Source organism: Narcine bancroftii, chromosome 1 (genome assembly GCF_036971445.1).
Source record: "Narcine bancroftii isolate sNarBan1 chromosome 1, sNarBan1.hap1, whole genome shotgun sequence".
Classification (NCBI taxonomy): domain Eukaryota; kingdom Metazoa; phylum Chordata; class Chondrichthyes; order Torpediniformes; family Narcinidae; genus Narcine; species Narcine bancroftii.
Window position 1 is genome coordinate 361004035 of NC_091469.1, and position 19514 is coordinate 361023548.

The following is a 19514-nucleotide window of genomic DNA, read 5'->3' on the forward strand; positions in this document are numbered from 1 at the left end:
TTAAATAGATTTCAAATCGCTTTTTTTGAGATTGGCCTTAGCTGTGGCTAGAAAATGTTTGACAATTACTTGGAAAAATGAGATTGATTTGAGTATTCAGAGATGGCACATGGAGTTGAGCTCTTGTATTCCATTGGAAAAGATAGCAATTGATGTAATAATTATTCTTTTTTGTAAAAAAGAGACTGTATTTGGATTATATGGGGTTGAATTATTAAATCCCCTTTCTGCACATTAGTGATGTTGCTCCAAACCATGGTAATTAACTAATGAATCTTTATGTGATCTCTTTTTTTCTTTTTGGGGGTAGATTGGAGGGGGGTGGGGGTTGTAGGGAATTCATTTTTTTTTAAAGAAACCATACATGTACTTTGTGCCTTTTTTTGTTTTATTCATTAATTGTATGTTTAACATATGCACCATGATTTATTTAGTGAAATTTCAAAAAAAACTAAGAATCAAAGACACAAGGTCTTAACCTTCACGTGCAAGACTTTGAAGGGTTTAGAAAACTGTACACAAAACAACAGCTACTGCCTTGCATTCATCAATTCTTTCCCTCTTCAAACTTTTCAATTAAATTATGAGAAATTATTTCCATATGCAAAGCAATGCTGACTTTCCCTAATCAGTCCTGGTTTTTCCAAATTGGTGTTAAGCTTATTGTCCTGTAGTTCCCAGACTTGTCCTTGCAGCCCTTCTTTAATAAAGGCACAACATTAACCACCCTCTAGTCTTCTGGTATCTCACTCATTGGAAGAGATATTTGATTCATTGTTAGCAGAGTCCAAATAATTTCTTCCCTCGCTTCCCAGAATACCAGGCCATAAGAGATTTATCTACCTTTAACTGTGTTACTACAACACTTCTTTTGTAAGCTGGATATGTTTTGATGCATCACTATTCCTGAGCTGTTTATCCACACGTAACTCTAAGGGGTTAAGGGATCTAAATTTATTGAGTTTCTAAAGCCAACTGCAAGATCAGAAATGGAAGGAAATTAATTCATGCATGTTTTATTAACCTCAGAAAATATTGACATGTGACTGCATCAATCCTATTTATCTCCTTGACATGCTGTTGACTTGTCACATACTTTAGGAGTTATTCGCTTTCACTAATTTAGTAGTGTCTGATTTAGATCTCGGCTGTACTTTAATACACTATCTAATTAATACAATTTACAGTGATGTACTGAACTTCCTTAACAACTGCAGTTGCTAATTTTGTTAAGCAAATCTGTCTGTTAGTTCCTGTTGATCAACTGCTAGATGTTGCTGATTTCATAAGTTTCTGTTGCCTGGCAGTGATTCAACGTTTTAAGTTGTATTGCTGTGATAAATAAATTTAGTTAGGATGCGAGTTCTCTTATTTCTCCCTTGAAGATTTAGTGACAGTTAATTCTCTCAGCAAAATGTGGGTATTCAATTGATGGGTGCTGAACTAAACTGAAATTTCTTCCAAGCCTTGTGGTGGAAAGAAATTGGATGATCCACTTCCAGACCTAAAATTGGACTGCAAAATATTTCAGTCATGAGAAATAAAACCACGGAATCAGCCACTCATCAGACTCCTTGGTATCTATTTGATGAGATGGCCAAATTCCAGTCAGAATTAGTGGTGTGCATGTTCATTTTAACCTTGTACCAGTTTAGTATCTCAAGGAAGGATGTAATCAGCTCATATACCAAGGATGCATAACATATCATTTGGTTTCTTACTGTGGCCCATCAGCAGCTTAATTCCAAGCTTTAAAAAATACATTTTGAAATTTATCTTTCTGACTTTAAAGTGCAAAGTTTAATCCATTCCATATTTCACCAGAGACCTGCATGTACCAATGATTAGGGTAATGCCTCATTGGAGAGAGCACAGTCAGTGGACGTGGGGCAACTACTGATCAACCAAATTTCATTGAACAGTGGAACAACCTCAGAGGTTGAATGTTTACTTCCGTTCCCACATTAAGAGAAAGATACGCATTTACTTTGCATTGTTTATTGTCTTAGCACAACAGCCAATGAATTGACTTTGTTTTTTTTTGATTTATTATAAATGTTAATTATAGTTTTTTTTAATTTTTTTATTTTTCACACCATAAATGAAGCACAAGGTACACAATAATTGTGCACAGCAAGCTTCCATAGACATGCATCTGATAGGAATCAGGAAAGCAGATTGTGGGATAGGTAATCACTAGATAACAGGAATAACTCCCTTGATGTAACTGCAATGAGAGCTTTCATGCCCATCTCAAAGAAAAGGTATCATTTTGGTTTAGAATTACTTTCCACAGTATTAACATGGGAATTGATGCCACAATCTTTGGACTCAAATATATTAAATGTGTTGCCATCTTAAATATGCTATTCCCAAAGTACCTTTGAGCCTTTCATTGTATTCAGCTGCGATTGCCTTGCTGGAGAAGGCAAAGTCTAAACACACCTGCCACCCAAACATCTTAAATTACATGTAATGTGAAATACACTAACAAAGGCACAATAATGTATTACTTACTTAATCACTGACATCCCTTAACCATTCCCAAGAACATTAACAGTATTAATGAACCTTTTATTGTTCATATTTTTGCTGATGGGACATTAGTAGACATTTGCCTGCATGAAGTAGAGGTGGTAGAAATTACATTTCATGGCAAATTTATGTTTAAAATATTAAGGTATAGGTAATGCTCAAATTAAACCTTTATTAATTCACTTTAACTTTAGAATGTACAAATACTGATTTTCAAGATGCATTTTGAAGTGATATCAGTGTTCTCCCAGTGTCAATGGAAGTGCAAACCTTTGAGAATGTTCATCACTACAATAAATGCCCTGACATTTTCATTTTACTAGCTAATAACAATGTGCATCATTGCCAACATGTGTAAGTGAAATACAAAAGAAACAGTTTTTATTCTTCACGACCAGAGAAAAAGTAAACACATGCCAAAGATAAAGAGCTGGAAAATAATAATGAAAATAATAATAAAAATACTTACCGTCGCCAGCTCATCAAACTTTCCAAAAAGTTCATTTAAAAGCTTAACTAGTTCTTGTGCTGTGCATTGCGATGCCAAACTGGTGAAGCCAACTATATCTGCAAACAGGATGCTGGGGAAAGAAGAAGAAATCAAATCTAAGTCTCAGTTTATTAATAAAGTAACAGAAATAATAGATAGAACCTTTGGTATGGGCTAAGATTGAATTATCTCAGATTGATGAGGAGATGGATCATTTTATTTATAAATGGAATTCTCAGCTCTTACAGAGTTATAATTTACTGGTGTTGAAACATTTAATGGAGTTATGGACTAAAAAGAATGGAATTATAGGCACGGAAGGTAAAATTTTGGCTAAAACTCCTTTATTTCAAAATAAGCTTTTTTTCTTTTACATTAAATAATCAACTTCTGAAAGTGTGGGAATGAAAAGGAATTAGATTGGTAGAGAATTGTTGAGGCTGGGTATTTTATTTTGTTCCAAAGAATGAAAAAGTAAGAAATGTCTTTGAATATTTTGTTTACTTATCATCAAGTTAGTTCCTTATTGTTGGATAATTTGGGGCATAGATATGGTTACCTAGATGGTCTAAATTTGAAAGTTTACTCACTGAAGGTGATGAGAGGATTTATATCTGAGATGTATGCTTTATTACAGAATAAAATGCTTAAGCCAGATATTCATAAATCTAAATTAAAATGTGAAAAAAGATTTATCCATATCTATTATAAATGTATGGTATATATTGGTTCATTATAATTTTATTCACCAGTTATATTTAACTCTGGAGAAGTTAAGAAAATAAGTTTATTTCTTCTGATTTATGTTTTAGGTGCCATAAACAAGTTGGCTTTTTCTTGCACTCTACTTGGTTCTGTGAAACCTTTCTGGAATAGAATTAAGGAACTTTTATAATTTTTCTTTACATTTAAAATTTCACTTGATCCTATGGTATTTCTATTGGGTTATATGAAGAAATTGAGTTTGGAATTAAAATTAGCTAAGTCTCAAAGAGTCTTCTTGAGGTTGGCATTAGCTGTGGCTAGAAAATGTTTGGCAATTACTTGGAAAAATGAGACTGATTTGAGTATTCAATGGTGGCATTCAGAAATGAGGTCTTGTATTCCGCTGGAAAGGATAACGTAATAATTATTCTTTCTTTGTTAAAGTTTGAACCCACATACGATCTGGGTTTATGGGATAGAATTTGTAATAGATTTCCCCTCCCCCCCCCCAACAGTTGTTGGGGTGGCACTAAACCATGGCAATAGTTGAAGCTTGTTATGCAAGTTGATCTCCTATTCTCTTTCTTCTTTCTTTTGGGATGGTTTAGATGGGGGTTGGGAGGAGTGGGTGGGTTAGGGTTGGAGGCTGGGTGATTATATGGTAAAATATTATGTATTTACTTGTATTTTTATTGGATGACTTATTTTGATTAATAAATACAATTTACAAAAAATATATTGAAATAATCATTGAGAACTGATTACTTATCCAGAAAATGATCATATCTGGAACAAGCAAAACCTTTAAGAACAGTCATAGAGGGGCATAAATTCTCAACAAGTGGAAATCTTTTGTAACATTAGTGGTGTGCACTAATTATGTATCAGAACTGAATGGCCATCTTTGGACTATCACTGCAATACTGGCAAACTCCACATGCCAATCAGTCATGCATTTCAGCTAAGGAGACTATCCAATTATGGTCAATACCTCAACCACAGATAAAAAGGAATTGGTAATCTACAGTTGCTTCCTATGACTGGGTACAAGATTTCTGCATCTCCAAGCTCCACAAGGAGTACAGTTCAGGAAATGCAATCTTTTAGTAACTGATGTGTTAAAAAATCTGGTTGAAAATTGAAACAAGGTCTGTGCCCATTTCAGGATAAAACATGAGAAACTTTATTACAATATAGTAGTTAGTCAAATGCCTTGTGCAAAATGTCAAGAAAATATTGAACAAGGACCTAAATGTCTCAATTCAGATTAATGGCCCAACTCATGTGAGACTTGTGTTTTGCATTGCTACGCATCTAAAATAGCTTGCTGCTATTACAAAGCCAAGAGTAACAACCCTATAAAAGGATGGGAACAATTCCATGGTTTGTAACGAATGAACATATAATATTACGTTGATTATCACTCACTGAATTTAGTATTAAGCCAAATAGGGGGAAAAAAAGGATTAATTCACTAAAGCTATACTCTTTACTTTAGAGACCATAAGTTTACTAACAATCACAAAATTGCACCAGATCAATGAAATTGCAGTTGTTTCTGTTTGTTTAATTAGAAACAACTTCAAAGACAAATTGAAATAACAGTTCTATAACAAGAATATTAGCAGCAGGATATGCTGTATGACACTTCAAGGAGTTTTGATATTCCTTTGAACACATTCATGCTGCTTCCACATCTGGCTAAATCAGTGAAGTATACAATTGAGGTGTCCTGTCTTCCAGATACATTCCTAACATATTGACTGCAATGTTACACTGAGATAGAAATTTCTGAACACCTGGAAGAGAAGCATTTGAAACTAATTTAAATCTGTTTTATTTAAAGCTCAGCTTGAATAGCCTTTGGTATCCAAGTAATATATTCCAAATAAAAATATTTCAAATAAAAAAATCTTAGAAACACATCAGCAGGTCAAGAAACATTGTGAAAAATAGTTAACATGTCAAGAAAAAATCCTCATTAGAACTAAGACAAAATTGGTTTTCAAGATGCAAAAGGAGGAGAGAGTGGATAGAACAAAGACTCAGAGTGAGACCACGAATGTCATAGGGATAAGCTGCTGATAAAGTTATCTTGCTGATAGTTGGGTGAAAGTAGTTAGAGAGAAATCACAGCAACTCAATATAAATGCTCTGAAATTGAGAACGATTGGAGAGTGTGGTGGTACACCAACAGCCTACTGCAGGGGGTGACCTCTGTACCTGCAGGAGTGGAAGGGGGAACAGGACAACACCTGGCCAGCTGTCAGTCGACCTGAATGGATCAAGCCCCACCCAATCGGGTGGCAAATGTGGAATCTAGATCTGGTTGGACCTTTGAGCTGTTTGAACAATCTTGAGATAATTGTGCCATTTGTGTTTAATTTGAATTTTAGTCTACTATGCAACCGATCAGGTACTCAAATTATCCTGCCAAAAGCACATTTTATTTTCTAAACATGAAAAGTTAAATGCTCAGTGTTGACTTGCTGAACACCAGATCAGCAGTTGTTAGCCTCCCACTCCCAATTAATGTTTGTAAACTTGTCATTAATTCCAGCATGTGAAGAAAGTGCAAGTATCCCTGTGTTAATCACTTCATTATCTACCTAATTTATAATAGATAATGTTGTGCCTCTTCTACACCAAAGCACTTACTGGAAACACCTAATATTGATGGAATTTCCAACACAGAAGATCAAAATTACATTTAAAATGATAAAAATTGTCTTGTGAATAATTCCCATCTGTAATATTTGTAAAAGAAAAAAATCAAATCTGTTTAAATGTTTGCAATTTCTTTTAATTTAGATATTATTGTTAGCATTGTTTGTAAAAGTTATATTAAGGATGTTTATGCAATCAAAACTGCCAGTTTCTGCCTGAAAAAAATTCTTGCACTATACAACTTCAACACCTCCCACTTTCTGCAAATTGAAGATGTGATCATGGGAACTCTCGTGGACCCTAGTTATGCCTATCTTTTTTGTTGGCTAAGTGTCGGAGTCTTTACTGCAAATTGCTCTGGCACCCTACTTTTTCTCTGCTGTATCAGTGACTGCATTGGTTCTGCTTCCTGGACTTTTACAGATCTCACCAATTTTATTACTTTCACTGCCAACTTGTAGTAGTATCAAAGACTGGCTGGTAGTATCAAAGACTTGTTTGGAAACTCAGGAATGCAGAGCTGTGAAACGAAGCAAATACAGCCAGGTCTATCACAGGCTCTGAGCTCCCATCCATTGCAGACATCTATGTGAGGCGCTGCCTCATGAAGCCAGCTGTCATCATAAAAGATCGTCACCACACTGAACACAACTTCTGTATATTCTACCTGAAGATAGCAGCAAGAAGTCTGAAGGTCTGTATCTCAAGTTTCTAGCTATTTCTTTCCAACAGCCATCAGATTCTTGAACCTCCTTCGATACACGAATCAGACTGCTCTGTCAACACCAAAGGATTGTCTGCACTTTTGGAAGTTTACTATCTTTTGCACTAGGATTACTGAGAATATTCAATATCTATCTGATATATTTATTGTCTCTTAATAATTAAATTAGTTTAAAATTATAGATTTTCTTTATACTTGAGTGTCTCCAGCTGCAGCAAGAATTTTGGTGCATATGCGCACCATTGTTCAATATGAGGTAAGGATTCACGTCCATCTCCTCCCATCTGGTCTACTGCATTCAGTATTCTTATTGTCAGCTCCTCTACCTTGGTGAGACCAAGTGTAGACTATGTGATCATTTTGCAAATGTCCATCTTGATTTTCCAGTTACACATCACTTCAACTTCACTTCCCATTCCCACATCGGCCTGCTTGTCAATGGCCTTCTCCAACATCACAGAGAGGCCAACCATAAACAAGATGGATAGCATCTCATTTTCCTCTTTGGTAGCAGGTGTAAGCTAGCCAATTCCTCGCGCATGCTGTCATTTATTTAGATTGCAGCTGATTTAATTGAGGCTTCAACACTATCTTTAAACGTTTCCTCAAGTCCCTCATCTCCCTTAGCTTAAATATCTGTCATTCTCTGCCTCGAATACCTTCAAGAAGTCAACACCACAGTTAATCATTGTGCTGTACAGCATTGAAATAGACCCTGGGGGCCAACGTCTGGTTGAATATTTACAGTCAGATGATAATTAACTTGAACTTAAATTCATCCACGTCTGACCAAATTGCACATCTAATCTGGTCCCATTTGCAAGTGTTTGACCAATTTCCATCCAAATTGTTCCTATTCATGCTTCTTTCCAAATGGCTTCCAACAGTGAGAATTCTACACACCTCCAACATTTCTTCTGACATCTCATTCCATATACTCATCGCCCTCTATATGTGAATCCATTGCCCCTTAAGTCACTTAAATCTTTCTCCCCTCACAAATCTATGCCATCTTATTTCAGAATCTCCTACTCTGGGGATAACACTGTGACCATTCACTTTACCTAGATTGGATAGTTATATGCATAGGATGGGTGGAGAGAGGCATGATCCAGGTTCAGGTTCATGGGACTAGGAAGAATAGTTTTTCATGGACTAGATGAACCGAAGGGTCAGTTTTTTCTGCTCTAGTGCTTTAAGGTTCTCTTCTGCCTCCAAGCTGCAGAAAAAAAATAGTCCCAGGCTATCCAACTACTCTTTAAGCTCATGCCTTCCCATCTTGGGAAGATCCCTGTGAATCTTTTCTTGCACTCTTTCCAGGTTAAAGCCATCCTTTGCATCTTTACCAGCAGTGGAGAGCCATGGTCACATAAGAAATTCCTCTTCATCTTTGTTCTAAAACAAACCCTGCTAGCATTTACCCTGTCTATCCCACTCAGAAAATTTAAATTTCCAAAATGATCACCTTGCATTCTTTTACAGTTCAATGAACATGAGGCCCACTGCTCAAATTTTCATCATATGTCAATCCTTCACACCAGTGGTCAATCCAGAGCACTGCCTGCCACACCTCCAATGCAAGCATTTCCATTCTTAACTATGGAGACTAAAACTGAGTATAACATTCCCGATGTGACTTCACAGCAACTTGGAAACTTGCAGCAAAACCATACTTTTTATATTTCAACCTTTTTCAATAAAAGGCAACATTTAATTCATCGTTTTTAAATTTCTCATTGGACCTCTGTGCCGGCTGTTTGCATTTCATGTATTGGCCACTACCTGCAGATCTATTGAGCCATAGCTTCCCGCTTTCTCTCCCTTGCTTCTTGAATAGTGATTCTACATTTGCAGGTTTCCAATCCTCACCAGGATCCAGGGAACTTTGGTAGTTTGAAACAACATTAATTATTTCTGTAACAACCTCCTTTCAAACGCAGGGCATCAGTTCAGGGGATTAGTCAAATCTTGGCCCTACTCGTTTCCCCAGTACTTTTGAGTTGGTGATTGTTTAAAGTTCCTTCCTTTCCACAGCTCCTATATCTATCGTTATTGGGATGTTTTCTACAGATGTGTGATGGGGGATGTGCAGTCCAGCAGCATCATGGTCTGGTATGGGGTCACTGATACCCCGGAGTGGAAAGCCCTGAAAAGCTAGTGGACACAGCCAAGGACATCACAGGCAAAACCTCGCCACCATCAAGAATATCTACAGGGGATGCTGCCTCAGAGAGCAGCAGCAATCATCAACCACATGATCATTTCTTGCTGCAACTATCAGGAAAGTGGTATAGGTGACACAAGACTCGCACCACTAGGTTCAGGAATAACTGCTGCCCCTCCACCATCTGACTACTCAACAACAAACTCAATCAGGGACTCATTTAAGGACTCTTATGTTTCCACTTCATTACCTTTTATTCCACCCCCCCCCCCCCACTGCATTTTAGTCAGTTTGCTTACATTTATTTGCTTACATGTGTACATTGAGTACAGTTTTTTTTGCACTGCCAATAAGCAGTAATTCTGCCTTGCCTGCAAGCAAAAGATCTTCAAGGTTGTATGTGATGTCATGTAGGTACTCTGACAATAAATCTGAAATATTTGAATGTCTTCCAAAACAAAAATAATCATTTTGTTTAGAATCTCATTTTTTTTAAATTAATTTCCCTATCTCACCCTTTAAAGAACGAATGTTTACTTTTGCTGTTCTATTCCTTTTTTATTAAGAGATTTTACTGTCTTTTTTTATATATTTTTTTTTAAACTTGAACTCATTCTCCACCTTCTTCCTTAATTCTTTTTAGTCATCCTTTCTTTGTTTCTAAAATATCTCAATCTTCTTGCCTACCATCATCCTTTACAAAACAATAGAGATTGTAAATCCTGGAATCCAGAACAAAACTAAACAGAATGCTGGAAGAACTCAGTAGGTCCTGAGGCAGTGTGTCAACCTGAAACATGAAAATGACTTCGCTGCCGGAGCTGCAGTAACAACAGCACTGTCGCTGTTTAGGAGCCACAGAGAATGGGGAGCAGACACAGCTCTCTCCTGCAGATTCTAACTGCCCAGACTGACTTTTCCCCTTCACAGATGCTGCTTAACCCACTAAGTTTGACCATGGTACTTTATTGTTCTTATCTTTGTAACATTATTTTTCTTTTATATCAATTTTATATAATACTGAACATTCCCAATTAGTCAAGGAAGGTCCATCTGATTGAGTCTTTTTCCCCTCAGCATCTCTGCTGAGATTTATGAAGCATATTTTTCAATGTTTACATCTGCTGGACTACATAGCTTGTTTTAAATGTAGGACTTCATTTCAAACTCAATTTTCTTACCCTCAAACTATGATTGAAATTCTCCCATGGAATGATCACATCTTTCAAGGATTTATTTTACTTTGATATCATGAATTAATTCCGTTTTATTACACAATACTAGATTTAAAAGAACAAGCAATGCACAAATGTGCTGGAGAAACTCAACAGGTCATGCAGCTTCCAATGGAAGTAAAGGCAACTAATGTTTCAGACTTGAACTTTTCATCAGGTGCAAATAACATCAAGCAATCTCCAGAATTAAAAAGGTGGTGGAGGGGCGAGGAGGAGAGGAAGGAGGATGAGCAGGGGAGGAGAGAAACCACAGGTTAAGTTTCTACTCTTACCCATCCTTGCACGATGAATAGCAAGGTTTTCTCTTCTCAACCTCACTCTTTCCATTTGAATTCTCAAAGATCTCCCTTTAATTTAATCTGATGTTTGATTGATGTGATCTTTGAAATGTGGTTGAATCTTGATCAGAATATTTTGTGTTGAGACACAGAATTACCACTTATTCAAGTTAAACTCCATTAACTTGGCCCATTCTCAAGTTTATCTTGCTCTTGGATGTAAATTTAGACAACATTGCTTACTCATTTCTGCTATCCAGACACTAATTAACAATGTTAACCACCTTATCATCCAAATTGATCATATAGATGACAAATGACAGAGAATCCAACATAGACCTGTAGCACATCATTGTTCATTGGACTCTAATCATAAAATCTACCGTCGATTATCACATTCAGACTCTGGCCATCAAGTTAATTTCAAATTCAATTGGCTAGCTCACTCTGAAGCACATGCAATTAAGCATTCTGGGCTGACCTACTATACGTGTCCTTGTCAAAAGCCTTGCTAAAGTCTACATGTCACACCGTCCACTGGTTTGCCCTGGTCTATCCTCAATGACATTTTCAGAAAAAAATTCAAATCACCTTAGATACCATTGCCATGGGAAAGTGTCTTGCTATCTCCACTATCCATGCCTCTCTTATTCTGTCAGGACCCCCTCAACTTCCCAGCCTCTCCTTGTAACTCAAACATTCAATCCCAGTTAATAAGCTGGTGAATCTCCTCTGCAGCCTCTCTATGCAATCAAAGCCTTGCTACTGTGTAGTGACCAGACCTGCACACACTAATGCAGTAATGGCCAGCAATGCTTTAAAGTTGAACCAAGGTGTCCCTGTTTTTATATAATTAATCATAATTTAAATTAATTTAGACTATCCTCCACTACAAATGTCAAATGCGTAGTAAAATTATAAAGTTCTATTTAAGCAATGCAGACCTGCAAACGTTAACGGTCTCTTTCCACAGATGTTACCTGATCTGTTAAGTTTGTCTGGTACTTTCTTCTTGTTTCAGACTTCCAGCATTGAGCTTGTTTTGATATTCAAAGTAATAAACTGTATTATTATATTTAAATATTATTTCTGGACAAAGATATTATCCATTATATACACAAAATTAAATTATGTAGCTCTCAGTATCTCAAATGAGATCAACCCAAAACTTTTCCAGCTATCAGTTCAGAAACTGCTCTGTCCAAGCTGCAACAAAATGTTTAGGGTTGTAAACATGGCTCAAGCCATTGCACACCCACCCCCTTCACTGTCATTGATCCATCTATAACTCCTGCTGCCTTGTAAAGGTAGCCAATTAATTCAAATGCTTAACCCTTCCCAGTCACATTTTCTTCATCCTTCTCCCACAAGAAGGATAATTTACAAGTATGAGGCCATCTGCCATTAGATTCAAGGAGAGTCTCATTTCCACCAATAATAAACTTGTGCCATCTTTGATCCACACTTCCTGATCCCTCTCTGTCACTTTAAACTTTTGTGCTATTCACCAGATGTCTAACTGGCCTACTTGCAAAACAACCTCGATCACTGCATATTTGGAACATGTGGCAATAAACTTGAACTGCTTGATATCGGAACCCGCATGACCAACTTGAGTTGGTTTACCAGAAAGGTTTCTAGCTTGCATATTCAGACACTGAGCAGGCTTCTCACAGTCAGAACAGACAGGTACAAACATTTAATCTCCGAAACTCCATCCATGAATAATGTAATGCTGGATCTTCATCACAATCAATCATATGCAATGTGTCCCAGATAATCAATTACACTGTATTTGCTGACTTAGGGAAGGAATGAAGATTATAAATGAGTTCCAATGGAGCAGGATGAAAAATGAAATTCATTTCAATAGGTAAAAAATATTCTAAAACACATAAGGCCAAAACAATGTTTGCCTTAGGCACACTTAATCCTGGTATTCATAGTTGCAGTTTTATGGTTGAAAAATTATCAATCTCTCAAAATGTGAAAGTGTCACTAATATAAGGAACCATCCAACACTGTACCTGAATGCTTGAGGTGACTTGGTTTTTTTTTAAAAAAGAAATATCATGCCTTGCTGCATTCACAATGGCTAAGAATTTATTGCGATGATTTTACTGATGTGATTGTCTGAAGTAAATCCATTGTCTGTACATAACAATGTAAGTGACAACTCAATAAGCTGGAAGCAATACCTATTATACTCAGAAGTGAATGAGTTGTGTACACTATTCAGAATCATTGGGACAGATCATTTCTATCCTTCAATGAGCGTCAGATTACTCTTTCTAAAATGGATACTTTTGAATTTAATATGGTTCAAACTGTTCTGTTGATACAGTTCAATACTGATGCATCAGATACTAATTCTAAAAATGGATTACTAAGGGTACTACAATTGTTGCCCATCTGCAAAATAAAGTTATTTATCTCTGCTGTGAAGTCTTTTAGAAATGAATAACAAATGCACGATGAACACTATTTGATGAAGGATATAATCAGCTATTTGCCTCATAATTGTTCTAATAGCAATAGATATATCAAGTCTGCTTTTCCTAACAGTTGTATGATATCCCATCTCTCCTTAAATCTATGTCTTTTTGTTTAGACTTGGCTACACCAGGGAAGTGATGACTGTTTACCTTATCGATGCCCATCTTAATTTTCTATATCTCTGCAAAGGCACCCTCAAGTTCCTACTCTTCAGGGGAAATGACCCATCTTATCAAGCCTATCCTTAGAACTCAAGCCCTCCAGTCCCAGTAATATCCCTGTGAATCTTCTCTGCATCCTTTTCAGCTTAAGGACACCTTTCCTATAACTGAGCACCAGAATTGCTCCAGGTGTGGTCTCACCATCATCTGTGACAGTTATGTCTCAACTCTAGCACGCAGTACTTGTATTGATGAATCCAACCATGCCAAACAGTTTCTTCACTACCTTGTCAGTTAACTGTGTACCAGTCTTTGTTCAACAAAACTCTCCAGGGACTTAACATTTACAGTTTAATCTCTACTCTGGTTTATAACTTAACAAAATGCTTGACCTTAAATTTTTCCAAATATAATTCTATTCCTTGACCTACTTCCCCAGATGACCTAGTTCCTGTTGTAAACTTAAGAAACTTTCCTCACTGTCCATAATGTCAACTGCAAACTTATAAATAGCTGACATAGATGAAAAGCATCAGTGGACTCAACCAAGATCCCTGCTGGATCAGTGATCACAGGCCTCCAATTAGGAACCACCCACCTCCCCTATTCCCTCCCAAAACTCCTACCACCATGCAAATTATGTGTCCAATTGGCAAACTCACTCTGCATCCCATGTGAAACATCAGATGCTAGGTGATAAATGAAAGCAAGGAAGGAACAATATGTTAAAGTTGATGCAACGAATGTTATAATAAATTTTTAAGTTTCATAGTTTTCTGTGAACTATTTTTCTCTAATCCAAATGCAGCATGGCAACTTTTTGCAAGTTCCTTGTATGCACACAATATCAAGATTTCACTGTATCTCTCTCTGCTTATGTGATGATAAACAATTCAATCTTCTAGACCACCCTACTATGCAAGACTTTGACAAATGCCTTCATGTCAACAATATTCACCACCTTGTCCTCAACAATGATCTAGGTGACTTCTTCAGAAAACCCTCACATTTGTGAGAGATGATATCCTCCACATGAAGCCAACAGCTCCCTGAAGTATTCTTCAGTAATCAATATTTTTTTCAAAAATTAAATCTTAACGCTAGATCATTTAAATCATGTTCAGCAGCTTGTAGGTGCATAGCTCTTGCTGGAATTTCATATTGAATGCATGTTATGGTGTAATATTTTCAATTTGAAATACTGAACAAAGTTTGCTATTTAGCATGGTAGCTTTCTCCTTCATTTTAATAGTCTTTGCATTATAAATTTACAATTTGCACGGTTGTGATGAATGAATTACTTCGGACTCTGTACTGCAAGATATTTTGGGCATTAAATGCGTCATTCAAAAGTAATCAATCATAAACATAAGTATCCACAAGTAATAATCAGTTGAACCATTGGACTGGATTAATTTACCTGACATTGTCATGTCTTTGGATGTATATTTTATGAAATATCCTTTCTGGAGGTTTAAGAAAATCTTCCTTCATTTCCATTGCTACATTTCTTGGTAATAGGCTCATTAGAAGTCTTTCCTGGGAAAAATTACAGATAAAATATAAATGTAGAGACGTCTATCCATAAAGATGAGTACTGTAGATGTAATTATTAGATAACTGACAAAATCATTGACTTTATATTTATTTTATAAAATAATTTATTAATTTTCTATCATCTAAAATGAATGAAAGCAACATTATTCTTTCAAAAATGTTAATGCAAACACTGTCAGATTCCAAAGCAGCCTGCAAGATGACAATTTTAAAATAAAGTACTCAGCAGGTGATGGTGAGCGAAAGAGAGTGAACATCTATTTCCAGAGATGAGGCCTGATCTGCTGAGTGTCTATTTTCATTTTTAAACTATTTCCAATTGAATTGATACATGTGGAAAAGTAAGCTCTTGCACTCCAATATGATTTGAAACTTGTATATTATAGACACTGCAATGCTCAACTTTTATTCCTAGCAGCTACAGAAATAGTGAAAATATTATTCTGCCTTATTCAACAAAGTAGACTAAAAATCATTGGAATTCAAAGTTTATTTGTAATGATTTTATTAAAGTGGGTTACTTATCTAAGTAGCAAAATATCTAACATATTAAGACAAGGATAGATATACATCTTGATATATTTTTATTTAAAAATCCATGGGGAATTAAGAAATCAAACTGATAGCCAAATATTTCAGAAGTGGAAATGCCAGATGAAATGTCTACAAGGCAGAGAGCCTTTAGAAGCCAAACAAATCCATTTTGAATTATAAGCGCCACCTTTTATGTTTAATTATTCTATTAAGAACTACTCTACAAAAACCACTTGACCGGCATTTCATTGAAAGCAGTGCAATCCCACGGGCAGCAAGCAGACTAACTCTCAAAGAGCATATGCCCTAGAAATCACTTGTTATTCAATTTCCCACTGTACACAATACAAAATGGACTATTCTTAGATGCAACTATAAACCTAATTACAGTGTCAGCTCACTTTCATTTGCAACATGTTAATAATACTTTTCACTAACTTTTTTTGATTATTCCATTACTTTTAAAAGAAATCCCTCTGAAAAATTAGTTGATTTATTTCATTTTATGGAATTTGTCTTAGATCCTAGTTTGAAACTAAAAGCATTTAATCATCTGTCAATCGGACATTTTTGCTTAATTTGCAAGCAAGTTATTTTCTCATAGGGCAGCATATTAACTTAAAAGCAGGTGTAATAATTTTAAAACACTTGTTTAAAGATCTATAGTTACACAAGCTGAAAACTCCGGAGGCAGCTATCTGACACATTGTGTGGCAATCCATTTGAAGCAATTTGAACAATCCCATCTTTCCATAGATCCACTTTGTCATCTGCTTCATGTAATTGTATGGACTCGGCCTGTTGGAAATGGCATTGCTGCATAAATTTCTCTTATCCACTCTTCTCCTGTAGTATATATTCCACAGTGAATCACTTTCTCCCCAAGCAAATAGTACCACATATACACTAACAATTAATAAAACACTTCAAATGTTGAAATCTCATTTGCACATTCCATAACAATAAAATGTCCCAACATTATATCTATTCTTTGCTCGGTTGTTGAATGAGAAATGTTACAAATGAGAAAACATTAATAATACTTAGACGTTAGTTATTTGTGGAGGTATCAGGTAAATTAATATTTGGCTTGTAACCTTCCTTGGATATGCTATTAGAATGGGGATTCCTTCCTCCCAGAGGGTGGAATAAATGCCACAAAATTCAATGTTTTAACTTGCATACATGCTCTGTCAGGCTTACTGAATATCCCTCAGCAGTTTTGTTTTCATTTTTATTGCCAGATTTATAGATGTTTATCTCGTGTTTAAAAATCCATCGTGAACAGTTCAAGTTGTGCAAATATTTTGCAATGCTTCTATTATTTGTCAAGAAATGGAATAAGAAAGTACCTGAGAAACCGTGATACAACTATGGATTTTTTGGAAAAATATTTAACACATTAAGGTCAAAGTGGACCACGAGTGAATAAGATCAATGTAAACCAATCGTAGAGCGATAAACATTGTGAGGGCGCCGACCACTTTTGAAGTCCAACTTTATTAATTCAATTCACTTGGCGGAATATTGGAGGTTGTCAATTTCACGCTGTCTTGTGCCTCATTTTTGTTCGTTGTACGAGCTACCGCCTTCAATTCTATTAAGTTTTGACTAGATCTAGGCATGCAATATTGTGTTTCCATTAAACATATTGGGATCGTGCCTCGCTACTCCCCTGATCACATACATGAATTTCTCTCTCTCTCAACGTTATCTTTTAAACGTGCCTGGAACCAAGCTTGCTGACCTGTCTTTCGTTTTCATCCTCCAGGCGGAGGCGCTCCTCGATGCAGTTCCTTGCTTGAAGAAAGGCTTTCCTCTGGGCTCTCTCCGTCAGAATTCTCACAAACACCCCGGACATATTCACGCTGGCAAACAGAACAGCATTGGCCACAAGCTACCGAGGGGGGGACACAAAACACTTAATGCAGTCAATCCCTTCGCCCGACTCTCACTGGTTGAGAAATAGAAGCCAGAGAGCCTTTTTAACATTAATGGTGTTTTGACTTCTCTCAGATTTACACGTGCCTAATCAATATAATTACGGATGAGTGAATGCGATGGGGGTAACATGAGCTAACATGTTATGTGGACTCGTTCACTACCACTTATCCTTTCCATTTTTGTTCCGTCAACACGGTAACGTTTAAATTTGCTTCTGCGGAGCCCACTTCAGCGACATCGCTGGATCTAAACGGCTCATCCACCGCTAGAGCCTGGTGTCCCGACCAAGCTAGAGCTTTTCGCCTTCCTAGTCACCAACCGCGCTTCCGAGACTCCCGTCTTTTCTCCGACGGGAGGAGAGCAGAACTTTTCGAGGACTGGTTCCGAAATTTCGCAAGGGATCGTTCACTCTGAATCCAGAATTGGCAAATAATGGTAACGTTGAGGAAAGGGCACGAAGTGGGGAGTTTGTCAACGGAGGGTGAAATAATGCTGACCAGATCGTGGCAGAGGGCAAGCAGAGATAGATGAGACAATTGACCGAGATCGGCAAGAGTGGCCCTGGTTCATCAAAGCCCCAAATAGCCCGACCTCTGAGTACATTCCACGGGACTTTTGGGGACAGAGTTAACTGGCAGCCTTTATTTAAACTGGGTTTTTTTTTGGCCCCGATTGATATGCGCGAATCGTTTTAATTGTTGGTCTTCAAGAGATTGGAGGTTTAATTGATGCTGAAGACTGGTGCGCAGGTTCGCGCCGGAGTAAAGGCCAATTACAACAAGTCTTGGCTTATTGTGGGGGAGGCAATGTGATATCAATGTTAAGACTCTGCTTAGAAATTGGAACTTTAATCAGAAATGGGAAGTAACGGAAATTAAACTGTAATTAAACCTATCCATCAAGTTTGCGATCTTAAAACATCCCATTAAACAAAGCAAAAGCTCGAGAATATCTTCCCCAGTCTCTCTCTCTCTCTCTCGTTGAAAAGCCAGGACTGAAGTTGCTGGCCGAGCCATCGGACCTTCAGAGCATCCTTCAGCTTATTCATGAGGGTGAAGCCTTCAAACCCTCAAAACCAAACTTGGCAAGTCTTTCCGAGTTGATCTAAGGACATTTTGGAAGTCTTTGCCAAAAACGACGCAAAGACGGTTTCGTGTGTGTCTTTGGAGGGGAGGGGAGAGGGGCGGCGGGGAGGTCGAGACTTACCGTGCGCCAGAGCCGTGGCCTCCTGGAAGTCACCGAGGTGGCGGTGACTATGATGTGGGAGGCGGCCACCATCAGCCCGAAGATGATGGCCAGCAAGGTTCGCACCGGCACCAGCGAGTAGGCGACGAAAGTGACCAGCATCAGCTGCCACATGCCGTGCTCAGGGGAAGTCGGCGGCTCCACGCCGGAGGCTCGGAAGGAGAAGGGGCAGCACAGAAAGGAGAAGGTGAAGGCGAACAGCAGCGTGAGCTTGACGATCTGCTGCAGCTGAGTGACCTGCAGGTACTTGACGTTGGTGACAATGAAGAGGGACACAAAGACGATGCAGTGCACCGGGTGCGAACCCTTGGAGATGGTGAGGCTGGCGCTGGACATTAACTCCACGATGGCCAGCGTGGCCGTCATGAGGATGAGCACGGCCAGCGCTTTGAGGGTAGCCGTCTGTTCCAGCTTCAGGTTGTAATTCTGAAAGAGCGACTCCAGCTCCTTGCAGTCGAACTCGTCCTCGCAGCCCGCCGAGTCCAGAGGCAGCCCCGGAACGCAAGGACACTTCTTTCTTGTCTTGACTTTGCGAAGCGGTACTTCCTCCATGGCATTGCCATCCAAGTAAGAATCGAACAAAGCGCCAAACACCTTCGCTTCCCTGCCGGCCGGCACCGGCCTGCGGCTCTGCCCGTCTCTTCGGGCCGTTGAGAATGGCTTCGGTGTTGGCACCCCACTCCCCACCCAGCCCCCCCTCCTCGTCACAGCGACGGTTCAGAGAGAGGGCGACGGTTCAGAGAGCAGGGTGGGAAGGGGAGGGGCAGGGAAGAGGGGGG

The 19514-nt window shown here is 38.0% G+C and overlaps 1 protein-coding gene across 2 annotated transcripts in view; it reads right to left on the reverse strand.

The window, feature by feature from the left end:
* Nucleotides 1-17422, reverse strand: part of LOC138752637 (adenylate cyclase type 1-like) — a 288403-nt gene extending 270981 nt beyond the window's left edge. For both annotated transcript variants that reach the window (XM_069915391.1, XM_069915395.1), the window contains exons 1-3: nt 17294-17422; nt 14876-14994; nt 3005-3116 (exon numbers count right to left, since the gene is read on the reverse strand). In XM_069915391.1, coding sequence (XP_069771492.1) covers nt 3005-3116; nt 14876-14994; nt 17294-17407 — 345 coding nt within the window. In that variant the 5' untranslated portion in view covers nt 17408-17422. The remainder of the gene's footprint in view (nt 1-3004; nt 3117-14875; nt 14995-17293) is intronic.
* Nucleotides 17423-19514: the final 2092 nt, after the last annotated feature.